Source organism: Perognathus longimembris, chromosome 9 (genome assembly GCF_023159225.1).
Source record: "Perognathus longimembris pacificus isolate PPM17 chromosome 9, ASM2315922v1, whole genome shotgun sequence".
Taxonomy (NCBI): Eukaryota; Metazoa; Chordata; class Mammalia; order Rodentia; family Heteromyidae; genus Perognathus; species Perognathus longimembris.
In genome coordinates this window covers 54,608,693-54,628,813 of record NC_063169.1, presented here as the reverse complement: position 1 = coordinate 54,628,813, position 20,121 = coordinate 54,608,693, and the positions used below count along the sequence as shown (strand labels likewise).

General features: G+C 46.9%; 1 protein-coding gene across 2 annotated transcripts; it reads right to left on the bottom strand.

Moving 5' to 3' along the window:
• Nucleotides 1–219: 219 nt before the first annotated feature.
• On the bottom strand, nucleotides 220–17,776 carry Tnfaip3 (TNF alpha induced protein 3). Of its 2 annotated transcripts, none has more exons than XM_048354170.1 (9): nucleotides 17,528–17,776; nucleotides 13,714–14,023; nucleotides 9,770–9,960; nucleotides 8,532–8,679; nucleotides 8,196–8,366; nucleotides 7,100–7,280; nucleotides 4,593–5,512; nucleotides 3,513–3,694; nucleotides 220–2,360 (listed from the first exon to the last, which is right to left on the bottom strand). In XM_048354170.1, exons 2-9 carry the CDS (start codon nucleotides 14,006–14,008, stop codon nucleotides 2,082–2,084), a joined length of 2,367 nt encoding a protein of 788 aa, XP_048210127.1. In that variant the 5' UTR covers nucleotides 14,009–14,023; nucleotides 17,528–17,776; the 3' UTR covers nucleotides 220–2,081. The 2 variants fall into 2 exon arrangements, with proteins under 2 accessions (XP_048210127.1, XP_048210129.1); XM_048354172.1 differs by lacking the exon at nucleotides 17,528–17,776 and adding an exon at nucleotides 14,134–14,155.
• Nucleotides 17,777–20,121: the final 2,345 nt, after the last annotated feature.

Sequence of the window (20,121 nt, the reverse complement as noted above, 5' to 3'; positions counted from 1 at the left end):
GGTACCTCAGTGTCCCCACTGTGAATACAGAAAGCCTGTGCTAGAGTGCCCAGCCTCACTTTCGTGCATTGATGATTATTTTCAATGTTTTCTCACTCTCCATGGGGGAGAGGTCTGTTGGCTCAGATAGACAAAGTGGAGTGGGAAGCAGCCTGTGGATTCAAGCCTGTCTTCTTCCAGCAGTCATCAATGGAAAACATTGACATATGCTCTTAAATAATTTATTTTTTTTAATATTGCCTTTTGTGTAAAGTTACATTTCTTTAGGACAACTTGAAGGAATCCAAAAAGTAGAAAGCATTCTGAGTGCAAATTTCAAATATTCTTTTTCTATAAGCATAAATAATTCTATTTCTTCACATTATGAATGAAAACTATTGATAGATAACAAAATATTAAGTTACCAAGTTTGAAAGAACTAGATGGAAACACTGGCATTTATTCGACATCTTTGGAATACCATGAGAAAGACACATCAGAAAGAAAGAAAAAGAAGGGCTACGTAGAGTTATGGATCACAAACAAATATCTTTCAGGTCCTGCATTTAGATCCTCCAAATGGTAGCCTTTAACCATGGGGGACATGCATTTCCCTCCTTTTCCTCAAGGGCTCCAATGACATGAACACAAAGCAGAGAAACTGCAGACCCACGGAAAGAAATGTCCTCATTTTCACCATTACTGGGTTTTGATGTCCCAAGGTTGGGGTATCACTAGACACAGGCCCTCCTCGCCCCTGTTCAGCACCCCAGGCCAGGGCATTAACACAGCAAGTGAAGGCATCATGGAAGGCGGGGTTACCCTGTGCTCCTCCCCAATCTGGCCCACAACCATTCTCTATCCTCTCTCCAAGGAGGTAGGACAGGCAACAGCATGGGCTGAGCACTTTTGTGGTCCGGTGGGAGTAGCAAAGAACGAAGCATGAGATTCTTCTGGATTTACCCCGGAAGCAAGTCCATCTTTCCTAAGGAGACAAAAAGCAAGCCCATCTAAGAGACATGCCTCTCCCAATGTGGTCAGGAGCTTGCCAGGTTCCAGAACACGACCAAAAGCAGAATATGTTACTCTAAGAATACACTGCAGCATTCTCCCCAGAGCAGAAGAAATATCTTTATTTAAATAACTGGGACTGGGACGTTTGTAATAAATAAAGTGAATTAACAACAGGACGACTCAAGGGTTCCCTCTCAGAAGGGAGCCCGATGAGTTCATGTAATAAGCTGTGCACAGAGAGGATGCCCAACAACAACCAGAAAACAGGTCATCATTACCTATGCTTCTTACTTGTCTCTCGAGGGCAGCATTTTGTCATTAAAAAAAAATCCCTCATACATAATATAAGGGGTATATTATTTAAGTACACACTTTTACACACACCTTGATTCAGGCTAAGCTCTTTAGATATGAAGACAGTAAGAACCCAAAGTTACTTGTCTTCTCACAAACATCCTCTGATTGTAAAGAGTGTGTACTGTCATGAGCAGCTTGTTTCTCTCCCCACGTGTACAAGTTCAAGTTCAGACTCAGCAACCTCAATCACAGCCCAGGCACGGTGGGGGAAAACCACTGACCACGGACGCCCTTGAGATATGTCCTTTTTCCTGGGCTCCCATGAGCTTCAGCAGTGGGGGACTGTGAGAGATGCTAACGGCAGGCAGAGGGGTAGCGCCCTGCTCCCCACCGGCCTGCCTATGTCCTTCTGTTTCTTGCAAACAGGATGAAGCAGTCCTGGCAGGAGGAGAGGTTCAGAGTCTGCTCCCTGTCTCAGCACACATTCCAAGTCCAAAGACTTTCCCAGCTCTTTGCTTTTTAAGAGAGCAGTTCTGGGCTGGAACTAACATCACGCACTACCAGTCACAAGCTTTGTTCTAACACCACTTGAGATTCCCAGTTAGCAAACCTGAGCATCACAGGCAGGATGAATGAAGAGCTCATCTGCCCTTCCCTGCCCAAAGACACCCTCCAGACCACTGTGCCCTGGGGGCTCCCACCTGCTGTGGCATCCAGGGGTGTGGAGTGTAGCACCATGCTGGCTGGCAGCTCGAGGCCCCTCTTGCCAGGGCTGGCCTACCCATTTCTGCTTAGCCGTACATCTGCTTGAACTGAAAGCACTCGTTACAGTAGCCATGACATTTGGCATTGCCAAAATGATCGCAGGCAGGGGCCCGGCAGAGCTGCTTGGGGGGCTCTTCAGGAGCAGGCTCAATCCGGTGGGGTGCAAGGCCCACCCGCTGGCTGAGGTGCTGGCACTCCATGCAGAGTTCCTCGCTGCGGCAGGCCAGGATATTTTTGCAGGAGGCCCGGGCGCACTTGGGCCTTGAGGCACCGTGTGTGGCTCGAGGGCTGCGCTGGCTTGATCTCTGAGGGAAAGAAGGGAGAGGAGTATTTTCACTGCAGGAAAGCACAGAAGTGCTAGCATACCAGCCAGGGGCAACAGGGAGATCTTGCTTTTTCTTTTTCTTTTTTTTTTTTTGCCAGTCCTGGGCCTTGGACTCAGGGCCTGATCACTGTCCCTGGCTTCTTTTTGCTCAAGGCTAGCAATCTGCCACTTGAGCCACAGCATCATTTCTGGCCGTACATAGAATTTTCTATGTATGTGGTGCTGGGGAATTGAACCCAGGGCTTCATGTATGCAAAGCAAGCACTCTTGCCACTAGGCCATATTCCCAGCCCAGGGAGATCTTTCTTGACAAAGGGTTTTCTCTGTCTGTGGGAGGAAGACTGCACCATGCATTTACTGTTGATAAGCGGTGTCTCCCCACCCATGTTAGACTGGGCCTAGCGAGGCCAAGGGGAGCCACTCCTCCTCCTGAACACTGGGTCCAGCACTCTTCCATTGAGATTAATCTTTCCCTGTCCCTCTGTACTCAACACACTGGATAGTAACAGTCTTTTACTGATAAGTATCTAGAATGTTCGGTTTCCTCTGTGTTCGTGACAAAGGATTATTTAAAAAGTCTACTCTGGGCCAGGTGCCAATGACTCACAACAGTAATCCTTAGCTACTCAGGAAGCTGAGATCTGAGGATCTGGATTGGAAGTCAGCTGAGGCAGGAAAGGTCATGAGACTCTAATCTCCAATTGAACACCAAAAAGGCCTGAAGCAGAGCTGTGGCTCAAGTGGTAGAGCACTAGCCTTGAGTACAAAAGCTCAGGGACAGTGTTCAGGCCCTGAGTTCAAGCCCCAGGACAGGCGTACAGTTACGGACACACAAGTCTACTTTGTAGATGTCTGTGCTTCTACTGAAAATCATAGATGACCCTGACCACCAGTGGCCTTCCTGGATGCCTGAAGAACTGGTTTCCTTGGCTTTTCAAAATGAATTCTAAAGCATATTCAGGTCATGTATGTAAGCTGCCACTGGCCCTTGCAGTGGGGAGCCACAGGTGTACTGCACCTGGGATGTTTTACTCAGGTTCTTCAATGGACTTTCCTAAACAGTTGTTTGTCCTAAGACCTGGCAGGGGGGAAGCCTGACACATAGAGGGAAAGGCCCCTCAAAACCCCTTACCAGTTGCTCTTCAGTCCTTTTAGCGTCATGAAATCTCTGGTTCTGAGCTTCAATGAAACACTTCTGACAGTAGCCTTCAAACATGGTGCTTCCGAGCGTGCCACATTCCCTCCCCAGACATGGAACAGTGTTCTGGAATCTGGAGGTAGTAGAGCCAGATTTCCCAGAGGCAGCAACAAAATCTACAAGAGAGTTGATGTTACTCAGTACCATGTCAGAGTCACCACACAGGTGCAGAGACACTGACAATCTTGAACTATGTACTGCAGCCCAGACTAACAAGTCAGCCGAGGAATAATATTGTTATGGAAACATCCTTGTCTTTGCAGAGCTGTTGTTTTGAACATGGAATAGTAGTCAAGAGACAGAACAACTGGCACACACTAAGTACTCACACTTCTCCCAAAGCACAAGCATTTTCCTATGTGCCTAGACACTTATTCTCTCCTGCTACTACTGCTCACACTTGGAGTTTCTCTATTCCATTGCAACTGCCAAAGTCTAGCTTAACTCTACCATATAAATTGGTAGGCAATTGGATGCATCATGAAAACCAATCCTAGGAATTCTATCTACCGGGCACATTTTGGTTTTGGCTTGAGGTAATAATTTATTTATTCATTTATTTTGTGCATTGGGTCCCGGGGTGTCAATTCAATGCCTATGTGCTATTTCATATAAGGCTAGCATTTTTCCACTTTCGAATTTTTTGTTGATTAATTGGAGATAAAGAGTCTCACAGGTTTTCTTGCCCAGACTGGCTTCGAACTGTGATCCTTAGGTCTCAGCCTCCTGAGTGGCTAGGATTATTATAATCATGAGCCACTGGTGCTGGGCAGCATATGGTCACCTAAGCTGCTGTGGTTACAGTGTGCACTGATTCCATGTGCACTTGGCTGGCAGAGCCTCCAAGACCGTCCCCAAGGGCAAACAGATGGAAAGCACATTGCAACCTGACCATTCTATCCAACTGCTCAGACAGGCATCTTTCCTTGAAGCTCAGGAACCTGCCCCCTTCTAGACTATAGCAACTACATGGAGAAATCCATCAGCTACTGCAGGAGCCCTTCCTTCACTCACGTTTGTTTTCTCTGTACTCGATGAAACACAGCGTGCAAAAGCCCTGGTTTTCTGGAGTCCCAAAATACATGCAGCCAGCTTTCCTGCACTTGCTGGTTCCAGACCTGTCCCCGGGAGTCCGGGCTGCCTGGGAAAGGCACGCAGAGGGGGCTTCTTTTCCAGCCCGGTGGCAGGAGTGTGGGTTGAGACTCTGGATGAGCTGTGAGGGGTCAGACTTGGAACGCTGGTGACAGGAAGAAGGGATGCTGGAGGTGAGGCTGGGAGAGGACTCCGTCGTAGTCCTTTTGAAGCAAGTACTGCAGATCCCATTAAACGTCCTGGTGACATCCTGGAGGCAGGTCCGGCACTTCCCAGGATCTAAATGCTGTGTGGGGTCTGCGGTGTGGCTGGCGTTGAGCTGTCGGGCATTGTGGCAACGCTCGCAAAATCCGTTGTGTAGCACGTTCAGTGTGAAGGGGCAGCCGGGACTCTTGCACTTCATGGCGGTGGTCTCACTGAACAGGAAAAGGCTGGGTGCTGTTGGTGGGGCTGAGTGAGGCCCCCCAGACGGCTCCTTGGGGCTCCAGGCTGAGGGGTCAAATGCCTCTCCTCGAGATGCCCCAAGTACCAGGCCAGGGAGGTCCTCAGGGCCAGGCTTGGGGGTTAGCTTTGGGAGTCTGTTTTGGTTCTTCTGGTGCCTCTCTGAGCATTCGTGGCACAAAGGCTGGGTGTTCACAGACATGAAGAAAGGACAGTTGGGAGTTTCACATTTTATATCCATCAGGGAGAGCTGGGGCGTGGAAGGTGCCAGAGGGTTCTGTGCATGGGACCCTCTCCAGCCCTGCTCATTGTTTTCCTGCCATTTCTTATACTCATGCTGGACAAGTTCAAAGTAATCATCCACCAGGTTTATTTCTCTGGGCAAGTTAGCTTCATCCAACCTGAAAAGCAAACCAGATAACGTATGAGCAGTGCCATGCAGCACACATAACTTGATCTTAATTAGTTCCCAGAACAGACTTTCAGAGTATGGGTCAGGGCATAAGTTCCTAATTGAAACCACTAATGCAGTCAAGGTTCTAAATGCTCGTAACAGGTTCTCTAGTCAAACACAAGGCCAGTTAGTCTGCTAGGAAGGCTTCATTTCTTGTACAATCAGTTTTATATAATCAGTTTGGGTGCACACATTGATAATTATAAGTAATTTGGGGGGAGGTTATTCAAGGCCAGATACTTCCTAGACAAGCACACTGCTTTCTGATCCTCACTTCCAGCAGGTTACAGATAATTCTAAAGAAAGAAATCCTGGAGGGGAGGGGTTAGAGGGGCAGAGAAGCTTTGAATTTGATTCCTAGTACTGGAGGAAATAAAAGCCAGAGCTGGTGGCTCACACTGTAATTTTAGCTACTCAGGAGGTGAGATCTGAGGATCGTGGCTTAAAGCCAGCTGGGACAGAAAAGTTCAGGGGACTCTGATTTCCAATTAACCAGCAAAAGCAAGAAGTGGCAGTATAGCTCAGGTGGAAGAGTACTTGCCTTGAATGAAAAAGTCAAGCAAGAGCCTAAGACCCTGAGTTCAACCCCAGTACTAGCGTGCACATACACAAAAACATGACAAAAAGAAAATGAGAGAGATCCCCTATAATGACAGCTCAATCTATTGTTCCTTCTAAAAGTGACTTTTACTTTCTAAATTCTCAGAAATCAAATTTCTAGCACAACATTACTCGGGATATTCATTTGGGGCTGTCTTTAGCACTAACTATTTGAAACTATGTGTTCTGCATTTTACTGTTACTAATTTCAGATCTGTATGGAGTCAACTACTACAAGGTCACTGCCAGGAGTGATGTAAGAGGGAGACAGACCCGTGGGCACTATTTGTGTCTCACCCTCTAATTGGCCTATCTCCACTTTGATAACCTGATTCTCTTTGGTCCTTACCATCATCCTGGGCACTCCACATTTTCCAAGACAAGCCTCTCTCTCTCTCTCTCTTTCTAGCACAAAGCCAGTGTTTAGCGACTGCAAGTCTCCTGAGTCTCCCTCCCACTTCTCCACATGTCGGTCTCATAAGCACATTCGCCAACCTTGTGGGTGTCTGCCTTTACCAAGAAGGCAACCAGAAAAGACTTTGTTTCTAGTTGTTTTCGCTTGCTAGTCTTTTAAATATGTACCAGGGAAATTTACAACAATATAGGTATGGTACGAAGCATTTCTAAAATCTACAGTTCTTGAGTCTCATCATCCAGCTATCCAGGAAGTCACTGTGGATACATCCCTTGTTTCCATTGAAGTTGCTATTGCCTGAAATGATCGTTCCTTTCTGACACATGCCCAAGTTGCTGAGCTTGTTTCCTATTTGCCAGAAACTGGCTGTAATTAATGGTATTGCTGAGTTCCAGGGGAGGCAACAGCTTGCAAGGCGGTTCCAGGTGATAGAGAAAGAGAGGGTGGGGGCAGGGGCAGAGAGAGAGAGAAGGAAGGAGGGAGAAGGAAAAAAGGAGAGAGGAAGAAGGAAATACTTACTTGGCAGCGTTAATCATGTGCGTTGTGCCGTGGTCCCAGCCTTGGACTGGGATTTCTATCACCACCAAGTACTCCTTTAATAGCTTTTCCTTCATCTCATTTTCAGGATCTGTCAAAAAGTGAATTTTTAAGTCTTCAAATCTCCCTCGATCTCTGTTAACAAGCGGAACAGCTCGGATTTCTGAGGGGAAGAAAATTAAGCATGTAAGTAAAATACCACTCTACTAAATATGGCCTTACATGTAAGGAAATCTCCATATATATAGGTTTGGTTGTAAAAATATGGACCACATATAATTTAAAGAATTGAACAGTCTTATGTAAAGTAACTCAGTTGGATACAAATGGGAAAACAAAATGCCTTCTACTCTAATATAAAATTCATTGTTTCCAGGGAGTTCACAGAATATTAATCAGCTTTGGGGCAGGGGAGCTTAACTGTTAATTTCCCACGCTTCAAAGTTGGACTGACCGAGTTCAGATCCTGACTTCACCAACATCACACTGTATAACATTTGTCAGGTTTTTTTTAACCTCTCTCAGCTTCAGCCACCTCTAAGGTATGGAAAATACTTAGCACAGCACCAACTCCCCCCCCCCCCATGAAGCCACTATAATAACAGTGACCTGATGGGCATCTGCCTATCCCAGCAGGCATGGCACTGAGGGCCCTGAGCCCCTGGCTTTGGTCATGTGTTAACCGCCAACAGCAGTAAGACTCTGTATATATACATAAACCTTCTATTTGATATTAGCAGGCTGAAAATACTTCCCCCCACCCACCATGGTCACAAAATGATATGGGGAAGGATGGCTATGCTTATTAGTACTGAATTGTTGCTAGAGGTCTGAGGACTTTAACATGAAAATCTCAAACCTACAAATTTCAGACAAAGCTACAAATTTCAGACAAAGCATACTCAACTGCACTAACTAAACAAATGGCAAAACAATATATTCAAGTAAAAGTAATATACTCAAATCAGACTTTCAATTGAGAGAGAGAAAGAGAAAGAGAGAGAGACAGAGAGAGAGAGAGCTGACCCAGATATTTCAGTGTCTCACAGAGCTACGAGAGCCAATGTTGCCTTCTTACCAGGCCCACTGTCCTTCAGCGTCACCAGGGGTACAAAATGGTGGCTGTCATAGCCGAGAATGATGGGGTATCTGTAGCACTCCTGGGCAGGCCAGTGCAGAGGCAGGTAAATTCCACCTACTTTCAAAGGGGCAAAATTGGAACCCGATTCCAAACTTCTTAGCATTTTGTCTGTTTAAGGAAAGAGAGAAACAAGGCCCTCAGGTGACTTGTATGAAATTTCACTCAGAGACTACTATCCAGAACTTTGAGAGTGTGGGATTCCAACCCTCCAAGCATCACACCTGAAAAGCCACCCCCCCCCCCAAAAAAAAACCAAACATGCAGACATCTCACCTGAAATGACAATGATGGGTCTCCTGAGGATATTGCTAAGGACAAATATGTGAATCTCTTCTAGTGAATTATACTTAAGTCCACTCTGCGCTACTGGGGTGTCTGTGGATGCCATCTTGATAAGAGTGTCCCACTCGTCATTCCAATTCTAAAGGGACAGGAAGAGTCAAGGAGAGAAGCCAAGACTGATGCACGCTGCATCCAAGTCATTCTGACATTACGCTGCAATTATTCACAAATACAATTCAGTTGATTTTTCTTCCCTCTTTTTTTTGAAATCATCATTCTACTGAAAAGCGCCCCCTACCCCTTTTCGTTGTCTTCCTATTCTTTTTTCCACTACAAAGCAAACTCAAAAATGGGGAAAGATATCCAGGCACTGGTGGCTCATGCTTATAATTCCTAGCTACTCAGGAGACTGAGATCTGAGGATGATGGTTCAAAGCTATCTCAGGCAGGACAGTCTGTAAGACTCTCATCTCCAATTAACCACCAGAAAACCGAAAGTGGTGTGGTGGCTCAGAGTGATAGAGTGCTAGTCTTGAGCAAAGGAGTTCAGGGACAGCACTCAAGCCCTGGAATCCAAACCCTGTGACAGACCCAGAAAACAAAACAAAACAAAACAAAACAAAAATGGAGGATTATAGAGCATCTGCTTTTCTCTTAAGAACAAATTGTCATGAGGCATAACATTGAACTCCTTAACCCAAATGTATATAAAAATTCCGGGCTGGGGATATGGCCTAGTGGCAAGAGCACTTGCCTTGTATACATGAAGCCCTGGGTTCAATTCCCCAGCACCACATAAATAGCAAACAGCCAGAAGTGGCGCTGTGGCTCAAGTGGCAGAGTGCTAGCCAGGGACAGTGCTCAGGCCTGGAGTCCAAGCCCCAGGAATGGCCAAAAAAAAAAAAAAAAAAAAATTCCAGGCCTGGGGCCTAGAATGATGAGGCCTAGCCTCCACTGCCTGCCAGAAGGAAATTGCCAGAAATGCCAGAAGAATACCGTAATAGGAATACTGGCCAACACGAAGGGCCTATACTTGGGTGGGTAGTCACTGATCATCCATTTTAAGCAGTGGCAAAAGCCTCAGGCTCACTATCCTACAGGCCTGTGGTGTTTTCCATTGAGTGTGCTTTGCTTAGCCCCACTTGTGACTAGCCAGTCATATGCTTCTGAGGGGAAGCACACGGGCCCAGGTACCCTGCAGCCATCTGTCATAGAGGAACAAAACATACCCGAGTGTCATAGCACAGTCCCGTTTCCACAAATTCCTGAGACTTCAGAGACTCCAGCTGCCAGCGGAACTTGAAGTTGCGCGTGTCCGTCTCCTTGAGCGTGCTGTGCAGGGCCTTCCTCAGGACCAAGTCTGTGTCCTGAATGCCCCACATGTACTGACAGGCAGCGTGCATGAGGCAGTTTCCATCACCTTAGGGCAGCAGAGCCAAAAGGACCAAAGTCAAGTCATCTGCATGGAAGACCCTGCCCTGCAAAGCTTCTTGATTTTGGCTTCTGTTTTTTCCAGAATCAACCTATTCCATTGTTGTCGTCGGAGGCTGAATAATTTGAGTTCTTAGTCAAACATCATCCTATTCGTGATTCTTTGTGAGATTGGTACTCTCAGGGCAGAGGAACCAGAGGGACTCCTAACTAGTTTAGATGACCTTGGGGGCAAGTCCTTAGGGTCTCTGCATACCTTTCGCTTTGTGGAGTGACAACTGTGAGCCAGGACTTTTGCAGTCCTTTGTTTTCTGGGTTTTGATGTTAGGACTTGCTAAGCAAGGGCTCTATCACTTGAGCCACCCTTCCAGCCCAGTCTTATCTATCGTTCCTTAGTTGGCTGGACACGGCGCAGCTCCACTGCTCTCTAGCTCTAAGGAAGGTATTAACAGCCAGGGCAGCATGCACACACCAGGAAGCAGGTATTTTACTAGACAGGGACAGGCTGCTATGACTCAGTGGTAAGTGTCTTGGCCATTCCACTTGAGTGTTGGGGACCTGAAAGTTTCCTCTTCCAGTCTGTAAAGGGGGGTTGACAGCACCAGATTTCCTGCACCTTGCTGGCCCCAATTCCCTGATCCATATGTGGACCTGCTTGTGAGCTATAGTAAAGTTCTTATTCAAAGTCAAAAAGCAACAAGATGCCAAGTTCCAAAAATAAGTCAGTGTTGGCCAGATGGTAATGGCTCACATCTATAATCTTAGCCACTCAGGGGGTTGAGATTTGAGGATCAAGGTTTGACGTCAGCTAGGCAGACAAATCTCAGAGACTCCAGTTAACCAGCAAAAAGCTGGGGATGGAGGTATGGCTCAAATGGTCATATACTAGCCTCGCGCAAAGAAAGCTTAGCAAAAGCTCGAGGCCCAGAATTCAAGTTCCAATGTCATACCAAGACACACACACACACACACACACACACACACACACACACACACACACAAATAAATGGGTTTGAGGAGTGGCATTTTCAGAAAAAAAGTCGTCTAATTTTCTTGCATTAATTCAAGACTTTTCCAGATTAAAACAATCACAATGTAACAGACCTCATTCTTGTTTGTTTGTTTACTTTTGGCAGTGCTGAGGATCAAGCATGCTAGGCAGGAGCTCTACTACTGAGCTACACCTCCACTGCATTCATTTCAACCCCTAAACAATAAACCTGTGGGAGAATGTTTACTACAAACCAAGTTAACTCCCTATGATCCTTTGACAAGTGCAAAGCGCTTCTATTATTTCAGAAGTTATGCTGCATTCTTACATTATTCTATATGTAAGACAGTAAAGCTATTTGAAATTTTATCTACTTTTAAGTACAGTCAAACCTTACAAAAATGTCAAATACAAATCCAATCAATATTCCTTCAATTTATATACTTAAAAAAAAACCCAAAACAAAAACAGCCTAACTGAACAAATGAACAAAAAGATCCCTTCAAGCCTGTGTCTAGGCTGAAGTGTGGCAATGATTGCATTCTGTTGAAATTTCCCCTTTGCAAAATCTAGAGCAAAGATAAGGCTTTTTTTTTCTTCTTGAGCTGACTTTCAGTTCTTTATTGAGATGCACCAGTATAAAATTCCCTAAGTAACATCTGGAATTCCCCAGTACTAAGATATTTGACTAGCAATTGAGCAACAGCCATTGTACGTTTTGTTCTGGTGTGTAGACATTTAAACTGCGAACTGCACCCCGGACTTTCCAAGTGGGTGTGGTCAGAGTGAGCTGGAATAGGGCTACTCATTATACAAGTGAAATCTCCACAGCCAATAGACGCTGGAATTTTCACATGAAGTTTCAGTCTTATGCCACCTACTCCCTTCCTCATCCACCGCAATCTCATATCCTCAAATGTAAACTGTGAATCACCCCCTCCCCAAACAGAACAAGGACTTTGAAGAAATCTTCCTATAGAGGAAAGGTGTTTTTTTTTTTTAAAGGTACTAGTAAAAATCAGACAAGAAAAGCCATTTGTTTTCCCCTCCCTGAAATCTCTTTTCTTCCTTTTTGCATATTTTTAAGAAATTGTATCAAGGTAGAGAAGCCAGGGGAAAAAAATTCTCTGCTTGCTAGATTATGTTACCAAGATAATTTGCTTTTGTAGCTTGATTTGTAGTGAAGATCTTTGTTGAGGAAGATGGTATATGAGGGTAAAACAAATGTTTCACACTTACATTCTTTTTGCAAACATAAGTATATTCCTTTCTTAAAAAATAGTACACAATGTCTGTTAATTCTGATAATGCTAAGATATTCTCCTCTCTATGCCATTTCTATTTCTCTCAAAGTTGGCTCCATCTCTTTTTTTCCCCCCCCTAACAAAATGGGATACAGGTGAAACCACAAATTGTCTGGTATATAAATAAGCCTTTTGATGACAACTTGACATGATACCTTCCTCTTGTATCATTTGATTTAATGCCAAAAACAATGTTGACAATCGCCACCACCAATTTTCTCTCTATCATATTTCTAAGAGCCTAAGCTTCATAAATACAGGTAAAAAAAAGGTTGAAGTGATATACAAGAGTCCCCAAGATCAAAAGCATACTTCATTGATCCTTTTGAGTTACTCAAACAGCCCAATTAAGATATTAAGTTAATGTTCTTATCATCGTCAAGGATTTTCTATTCTTGGATGTCTTATTATGATAGGATAATTTCTCCACTGAGGTAAGAACCAGAGATTGCTGCTGTTAGTTATGCTATTGGCATTTCATTGATCCTGTAAGTCCATTTACTTAAGTGTACACACACAAAGGAGAAGTTTACACCTGCATGAAACTATTAGTATGCTTGGATATTGGTCAATGTACATACTCATGCTCAAAGGAAATGACTGAAAACAAAAACACAAAAACAAACAAAAAATCCCAGCAAACTTGGAATAGGAACTAGCTGTCTGTGTCGACAGCACATTATATAGAAGGCAAAGACTGGAAGAAGCTCAGGAAGCAGAGGTCTAAGACCTGGGCTCAAAAAAAAAAATCTCAAAAATCCATCTGATACTATAGGTATAAAAGTCCCTGGATGACAACTTCACATAACTATCTATGACTGAACATCACAGCAGTGTAGACAAGGGCTAGCTGCAGGTGTCTTTCTGAATAGAAACAGGCTAAGGACAGAGGAGACAAAAGCAACTTTGCAATAGTTAACCCATAAAATCCCACAAACTCAAGAAGTGTAAGGATATCACAAGCATTTTCTACCAATAGTGTGATCAACAGAAATACCATTTTCACGCCAAACTTTCCTTCTGAATTTAAACTTAAAAAAAAATAAGCAGTTTCAAGAATTAGAAACATTCACCACCTCACTGAGACATAGCATTTAGAGTCTGTTGCCCTGAACCCTTAGCATTTTTATTTAGGAATTCTAACTTAGAAAATATCCCTAATAAAAAATATTCACTATGCCAGGCATGATGGCACATGCCTATAATCCCAGAACTGAGTAGACTGAAGCCAGAGGATTATGAATTCTAGACCAGCCTGGGCTACCCAGCAAAACCCTGTCTCAAACACAAGACAAAAATTCACAGAGCAAGCTTGCGATGGCCACGTCATTCTTCAGTTTCTATACTAAGGTCTCTAAGGCCGGTGTATGAGCACATCACCAATATAGCCCCAGCCCACGGGGAGCCAGGTCGCTGGACCACAGAAGCACAGCAGCAGAGAGCTTACCATTGGTCTTCAGCGCCACGAGCTTCCTCACTTCACGACACCAGTTGAGCTTCTTCTGGCTTTCTAGGGAAGCCTGGATGCTTCTGTCAATCAGAGCTTTGTGAATGATCTCCCGAAACTGTGGACAGAACTGGCAGGTTCTGAACATTTCCAGCGTGTAGCGGTGCATGGTTTTAAAATGATGGATGATCCCATTGGTGGGCTTGAAAATGTCTTCTGGAGTTCGCTCTCTAATCTTCACAGCTTTCCGCATATTGCTGAGATACAAGGCCTGAGGAAGGAGGTGCTCAGCCATGGTGCTCCACAAGCCCTGGAGAGGAGAAGGAAAAGCCGGTTCCATTCTGTTCCGTTAGCCTGACTGTGACTCTCCTCCCATCTACCTGCCTGCAGGAAACCCCAGGGGCTGGATCTTGTCATTACCCTAATCTGTAGGCAAAAAGATCTTAGTCACCTCAACTCCCAGGGTACTAGCCCGCCCTGCAGATTAACTCACACTGGACTGTTCTGAGTTACATCACCTTTTAAAGATTAGTCTAAACAAGAGAAGGAAGGCGGAGAGTGGGTATTGAGGAGGAGGGGAATAACCCGTGTTCACAGTAACATTTGTCAGAGCGCCAAGCCTGTCAGCGATAGGTACTGCTCCCCCAAACCTGTGCACAAAGTGATCTAAGTTCCCCCCTCTATTCTGAGTTTGCGTGGCACTGAGTTTTAGGGGCATTGTGTGCACATCCTGAGGATTATACCTACGGGAGACCTGGTGCATCTAGCTCCTCCCCCAAGACCACTGTCAGACTCTTCCTGCTTTCAAGGCAAGGCCTTGATTGCCCTCTTTCCAACATTCCACTTCAGCGGATGCATTTTACAGAGAATCCTACAAGCTGATGTGTCACTTAGGTTGCTGTCCCCTGCTGCCAGGTGCTTCCCCTTCAGTCCTAGAGGAAAGTATGAAGTGTTTTTACACTATTTATAAAGGATTAAAACCAAATGGCTTTGGAGCCCACGGAAAAAAACCTACTTCCAGCAAGATGCTTTGCAATCACAAGACACCAACGGTTAGATTTCTCTCAGATCCTTGCCCCTGGGCTTTACAACAAGCCAAGAAATAACAAAATAATAAATTGTACGCCTCCAAGAAAAATAAATTGTCCAATAGGATGCAATGATTTCAATCCAACTGTCAACCAGATTCTCTCACTGGTCTGCAAGTACCATTACGCCAGTGTTGTTTCCCCTGGTCTTTCATCCTGGAACAATCCTCACATATAATCAACAGGTGGAGAAAATGAGATTCTGGAAGCAGACAACATAAAAGCTTCAGCTACAAGGCCACTCAGGACAAATGAAAGAAGAGTGGGGACAAAGGCCAGCACCTGTGACCCATGCAAGTGTGGGATGATGGGAACTGGTGTACAGTCCTCTGCAGGGGGCCTCATCACATGCCCTGGCTTCCAAAGGACAAAGCTTTCAGAGACAAAGCTATTTCCTAGGACCTTCACAGCAATGGTAAATCCTGATCCTGCATTTCATGATTGGTCATAGCAACCCTCTGAGTAAAAGAGATGTTAGACCTATGCAAGCAGGAAAGGTTGGACTTAAGACGGTAAGGACATCACTCCCAAGCGGGTACAGGCTCTCAAGTCACTGACAATGTGGTCTAAATTCCTGTGGCACTTGTGAAAAAGAGTGCTGGGAACTACTGAACTACTGGGGCCTTGAAGGTGCTGGTAAGCATTTGAAATGGGATTCTTAAGGTGAGTGATGAATGAGCCAAGGAAATATCATGCTTGGGTCTCTCTGATGTCAAATGTTCTTGTGCAAAACCACAGCAATAGAATAGACATCACAATAAGGCATGTGCACACATGCACGCATGTGTGCGCACATACACACTTTTGTGATGCAGCAAAAAGTCTCTTTCATAATCTATTCATCCACACATTTATTCATCCATCCATCCATCCATAAATCCACCCAACATGTGTTGCCAGACCACCTCCTGAGGGACAAGCCTGGTGCTAAAATCAAAGGGCTAAAATCAAAGATGACTTAATGTTCATTATTAAAACCACACAACCACTTGGTCTGATGCTAAGGGAGTGGAGGTAGAGAGATTCCACAAATCCCCAGCCTTGCAGGGGCAGACTTCTGTCTAGAAGCCAGGTCTTCCTTACACCTGTCCCTTGCTAGTCCAAAACACCACACTTGTGGGTACAGGGTTTGCAAATCTCCAATGGACACATACAGGTGGTAGACCATTAGAACAAAATAGTGTGCTTCTTTCTGCTTCTTTCACATTTTTCTTTAGAATCCAAAGACCTAACAGCAAATGGGGAGAGCTATTAACTATCAGCTAGACAAGCAAATACTGGTATTCAGTAGCCTCCGTAGCCTGTGAGATCTCATTCAAGGACTTGGCCTTGTATAACCTGCAAAGTTGCCTCCTTAAAACTCCAAAAACCCATTGCCCAAGTTCCAGTTCTGAGACTTTGCAGCATTTAAAATTAAAGAATAATTTTGAGGACATATTATTCTAAGTGAAAAACAAAAACAAAACAAAAAAACCACGATGTATTTCCCTTAACCGTTCTTTTCACACTTGTTCCCTCTCTGCCTTTTTAATTTCGCCCATTTCTGTAGTAGATTCAATAAGATTCTGCAGAAGTTACTCAAAGTTTTCCCTCATCCTTGCAGACACGTTTGTCTGGGATGTGGATATATATATCTCTATATATACACACATATATATTCTTTATCCACAAATATCTCAGCCAATTGCTTGGAAGTATCCCTCCAAAAGTTGTGCAAAGAATTGCCGAGAGAGAAAGAGAGAGAGAGAGAGAGTGAGTGAGAGAGAGAGAGAGAGAGAGAGAGAGAGAGAGAGAGAGAGAGAGAGAGAGAGAGAGAGAGAGAGAGAGAGAGAAGGAAAGCAAGCAAGCAAATCCATCAAGTACCCCAGATCCTGAGAATGGGCCAGGAACAGACTGCTCAATAATTCATTTGGGGGCTTTGCCCAGCCTCAGTTTCCCAAAAATGCTACTTTGAGACACTTGACCAGACTGGCTTTCCAAGGAAACATCAGAGGCCAAGGAAAGCAAAGCAGGCTAAAATGCGCGGAGCCTCCTTCCTTACTTAATGCCACTGCTTTCCTGAGAGGCCAGGTGGCAGGATACAGCAGGATACGGGACGACCCCAGCTGACAGTGTGGGGTCTTGGGGAGATGCAAGGAGTGGAGTCCAGCAAAAGGCGTCCGGAGACTCACTTCCACATGCAAACTTCACAGACCTTGCAGAAATTGGGATCGCCCTGTTCCGACCCCCAACCCTGTGCCCTTCACGGATCCCGTGCAGGCTGGCACACCCGTGCCCAGCGGGCTGCTTCTGCACAATCTTGGAAAATAAAATTTAAAAAACACTTCAGCGTTTTTTGCAAGGTCTGCCAAGGTGGTCCGGAGCGTGCAGCGAGCAGTTCTTATTCCAAACTCCGAAGAAAAAGGAGCAAGCAGAGCAAGAGCATAACCACCATCACCCGACCCTGGGGTCGGCGGGGCGGGGGGGGGGGCGACCCTTTCCCCTCCCGGGCACTTGCTGCTTAGGTTCATCTTCTGCACCATGGGAAAGGAACAGCTGGATCGAGGCTAACATTTGGGGCGGCGACTGCAACTCCGGGCACTGCACAATCCAGCATGGGCCGGCCGGCCACGGGGCTCCCCTCCCGGCCCGCCGGTGCCTCGTGCGGGCGGGGGGCGCCCGGTGGGCCGCGCCCCCCGCCCACCCCCCGCGCACTGCGCACCGCGCACCCCGCGCACGGCGCTCACCTCTCGGGCGGTGCCCTCGCTCTCGCCAAGTCCCACGTCCCGGTCAGGAGCGAAGCGCGCGGCCGGCGGGGGTCGCGATCCGGGTCGGGCCGCGGCGGTGCCCCATGGACGCCCGCGCCGGGGCGGACTGGCTGGGCCGGCGGTGTGGATGATTGCAGGCGGCCTGCGGTTCCGCTCCGCCCCCACGAGCTCGGAGCACCCTGCGCTCCCTCTCCCTCTGTTTCTCTCTCTCCCCAGTCTCCTGCCTTCCGCTCCTCCTGCCGCCAGGCTGCAGTCTGGCCAGTTCCCTTTTTGCCTTTCAGTTGTATCCGTGGCCTCCAACCGGGGATTTCCACCCAGGCAGGGAATTTCCAGTCACGTGACGCCGCCGGGCCGTCGGGCCGGAGCCCAGCCCGAGCGCCGCCGACGGCCGCCAGGGGGCGCTGACGGCCGCCCCGCCCCGAGCACACGCCCGCGCCCCGCCCCGGGGTGTCCCCGCGTGAGTCATCCGGCATGTCGGAAGCCGGCCCCTCCGCGTCACGTCCATGTGGAAATCGCGGTGATGGGAACTGGAAATGAAATAGGTTCGTAACAACAACAAGAAAAAAAATTTTAAGGCTCCTTTTTCTGGAGAAAAATCAACGGCGGAGAAGGGAAATAAGAAAACCCGCAAAAGCACCCCAGCGCCCCCGACCGCCACGGCCTGGCCGGGGCAGGACTTGCCAAGGCCGAGAGGTGCACGTGGGTGGTGGGTGAGCGCCCGGGACAGAGCCCCACGGGGGTCCCCGTGGAGACTCAAAAAAAGAGGCCCCATCCTCACGGGCCCCAAGGCGGGGTGGGGTGCAGGGCTCTCGGGGTCACCTGACCTGGGGGCCTGCAGCATCTCAAGCCAGAGATCAGAACGAGCCAATCCACCCTCGCTCAGTTCTCCCCGTTTGTGGAGGGTGGAGTGGGGATGGAGTCACATTTGAGGGAGCATTGCAGTGTCCGAATCACCTCCCGTCCATTCCTGGCTTTGCCTGGTCCGCCTAAGGTCTTGGTAGGTTGTGGCTCACATGTCCGGAGAGCTGGTTACCCCCCAGCTGCCTATGATTGATAACACTTGGTATCTCCCCCGCCCCCCCCCCCACTTGCTGCTGGGGTGGGGGAAGGTGAGGTACCAGACTTCCAGACGTAGGCAGGAGGGGGGTGGGGAGGAGAGGGCTAGGAGGATTTACTGCCCTGATGCAGCCTCCAAATAGTGTGTCCCCTCCCCCCCCCATATTCCTAGAATGGCTAAATCCAGATTGGAATATTTGGCACTGTTACCAGGTCTTTTTCAGACCATGGCTGAAAATATTTTTGCAACTCCAAGCCCAGTAGTGTGTGTCTTCTTGTAGGTCACAAATGTGTTCAGTTGGGCTGCAGTTCAAAGCCAGCCCAGGCAGGACAAGTCATGAGACTTATTTCCAATTAGTTACCCCAAAGCTAGAGGTAGAGCTGTGGTAGAATGCCAGCCCTGAGTGAAAAAGCTAACAGGGTGCAGACCATGAGTTCAAGCCCAAATAACAAGAAAATGGTTTCAGTTGTCAAACGTTCAAAGCAATGGACTATCAAATCAGTAACATAAAAGGATGTGCTTGCTGTAAGGTTCAAGGGAAAGGAAACCCACCACATGGTTCAGGCAGAGAGGAGTTTATTGGGGGGAGAGCAAACTGCTAGCACACACAAGGTGGAGATGTGGGGAGACGGGGGTAGGATGAAGAGAGCAAGAGAGAAAAGGAAAGAAAGTGGGGACTCTGGCTGAGAATGTGGCTTAGTGGAAGAGTGCTTGCCTAGCATGCATGAAGCCCTGGGTTCAATTCCTCAGTACCACATAAATTGAAAAAGCCAGAAGTGGTGCAGTGGCTCAAGTGGTAGCCTTGAGCAAAAAGAAGCCAGGGACAGTGCTCAGGCCTGAGTCCCAAGCCCAGGACTGGCCAACAAAACAAAACAAGAATGGGGATTTGTATTGAGCTGGATTATATAGGGAAAGGCAGGAGGTATGGCCAGGTGGGTTGGATGTGACCCCCAGAGAAGGGGGAGGTAACTGCTTCCAGGTGTGCCAGTTACCTAGTTAACTCAGATACTGGGCACAGACTTAAACAGGTAAGGGGCACCTGCATGGAGCCCTCCCAGGGGTGGGCCTTACACTTGCATTTTAAGGTATGAGGGTTGCACTAACCTTGCTAGTTAGGTACTCTACCACTTGAGCCACACCTCCAGCCCTTTTAGTTTTATTATTTTTCATAGTCTCATGTTTTCTTTTTTAGCCTGGGCTGTCCTGGGTACAAGGTCCTACTTAGGTAGCTGAGGTAGGGGTGTGTGTTGTCCTGGAGCTTGAATTCAGGGTCTGGGTGCTGTACCTGAGCTGCTTTTGCTCAAGGCTAGTACTCTATCACCAGAGTCACAACTCTACTTCTGGCTCTTTGGCAAGTTATTGGCTGTAAGTGTCTCATAGACTTTCCTGTTCAGGCTGGCTTTGAACTGTCATCCTCAGATCTCAGCCTCCTGAGTAGGTAGAATTATAGTCTTGAGCCTATAATCTGAGGTAGCCAGCTGTGGTGGCTCACTTCCTTTTATAATCACAACTACTC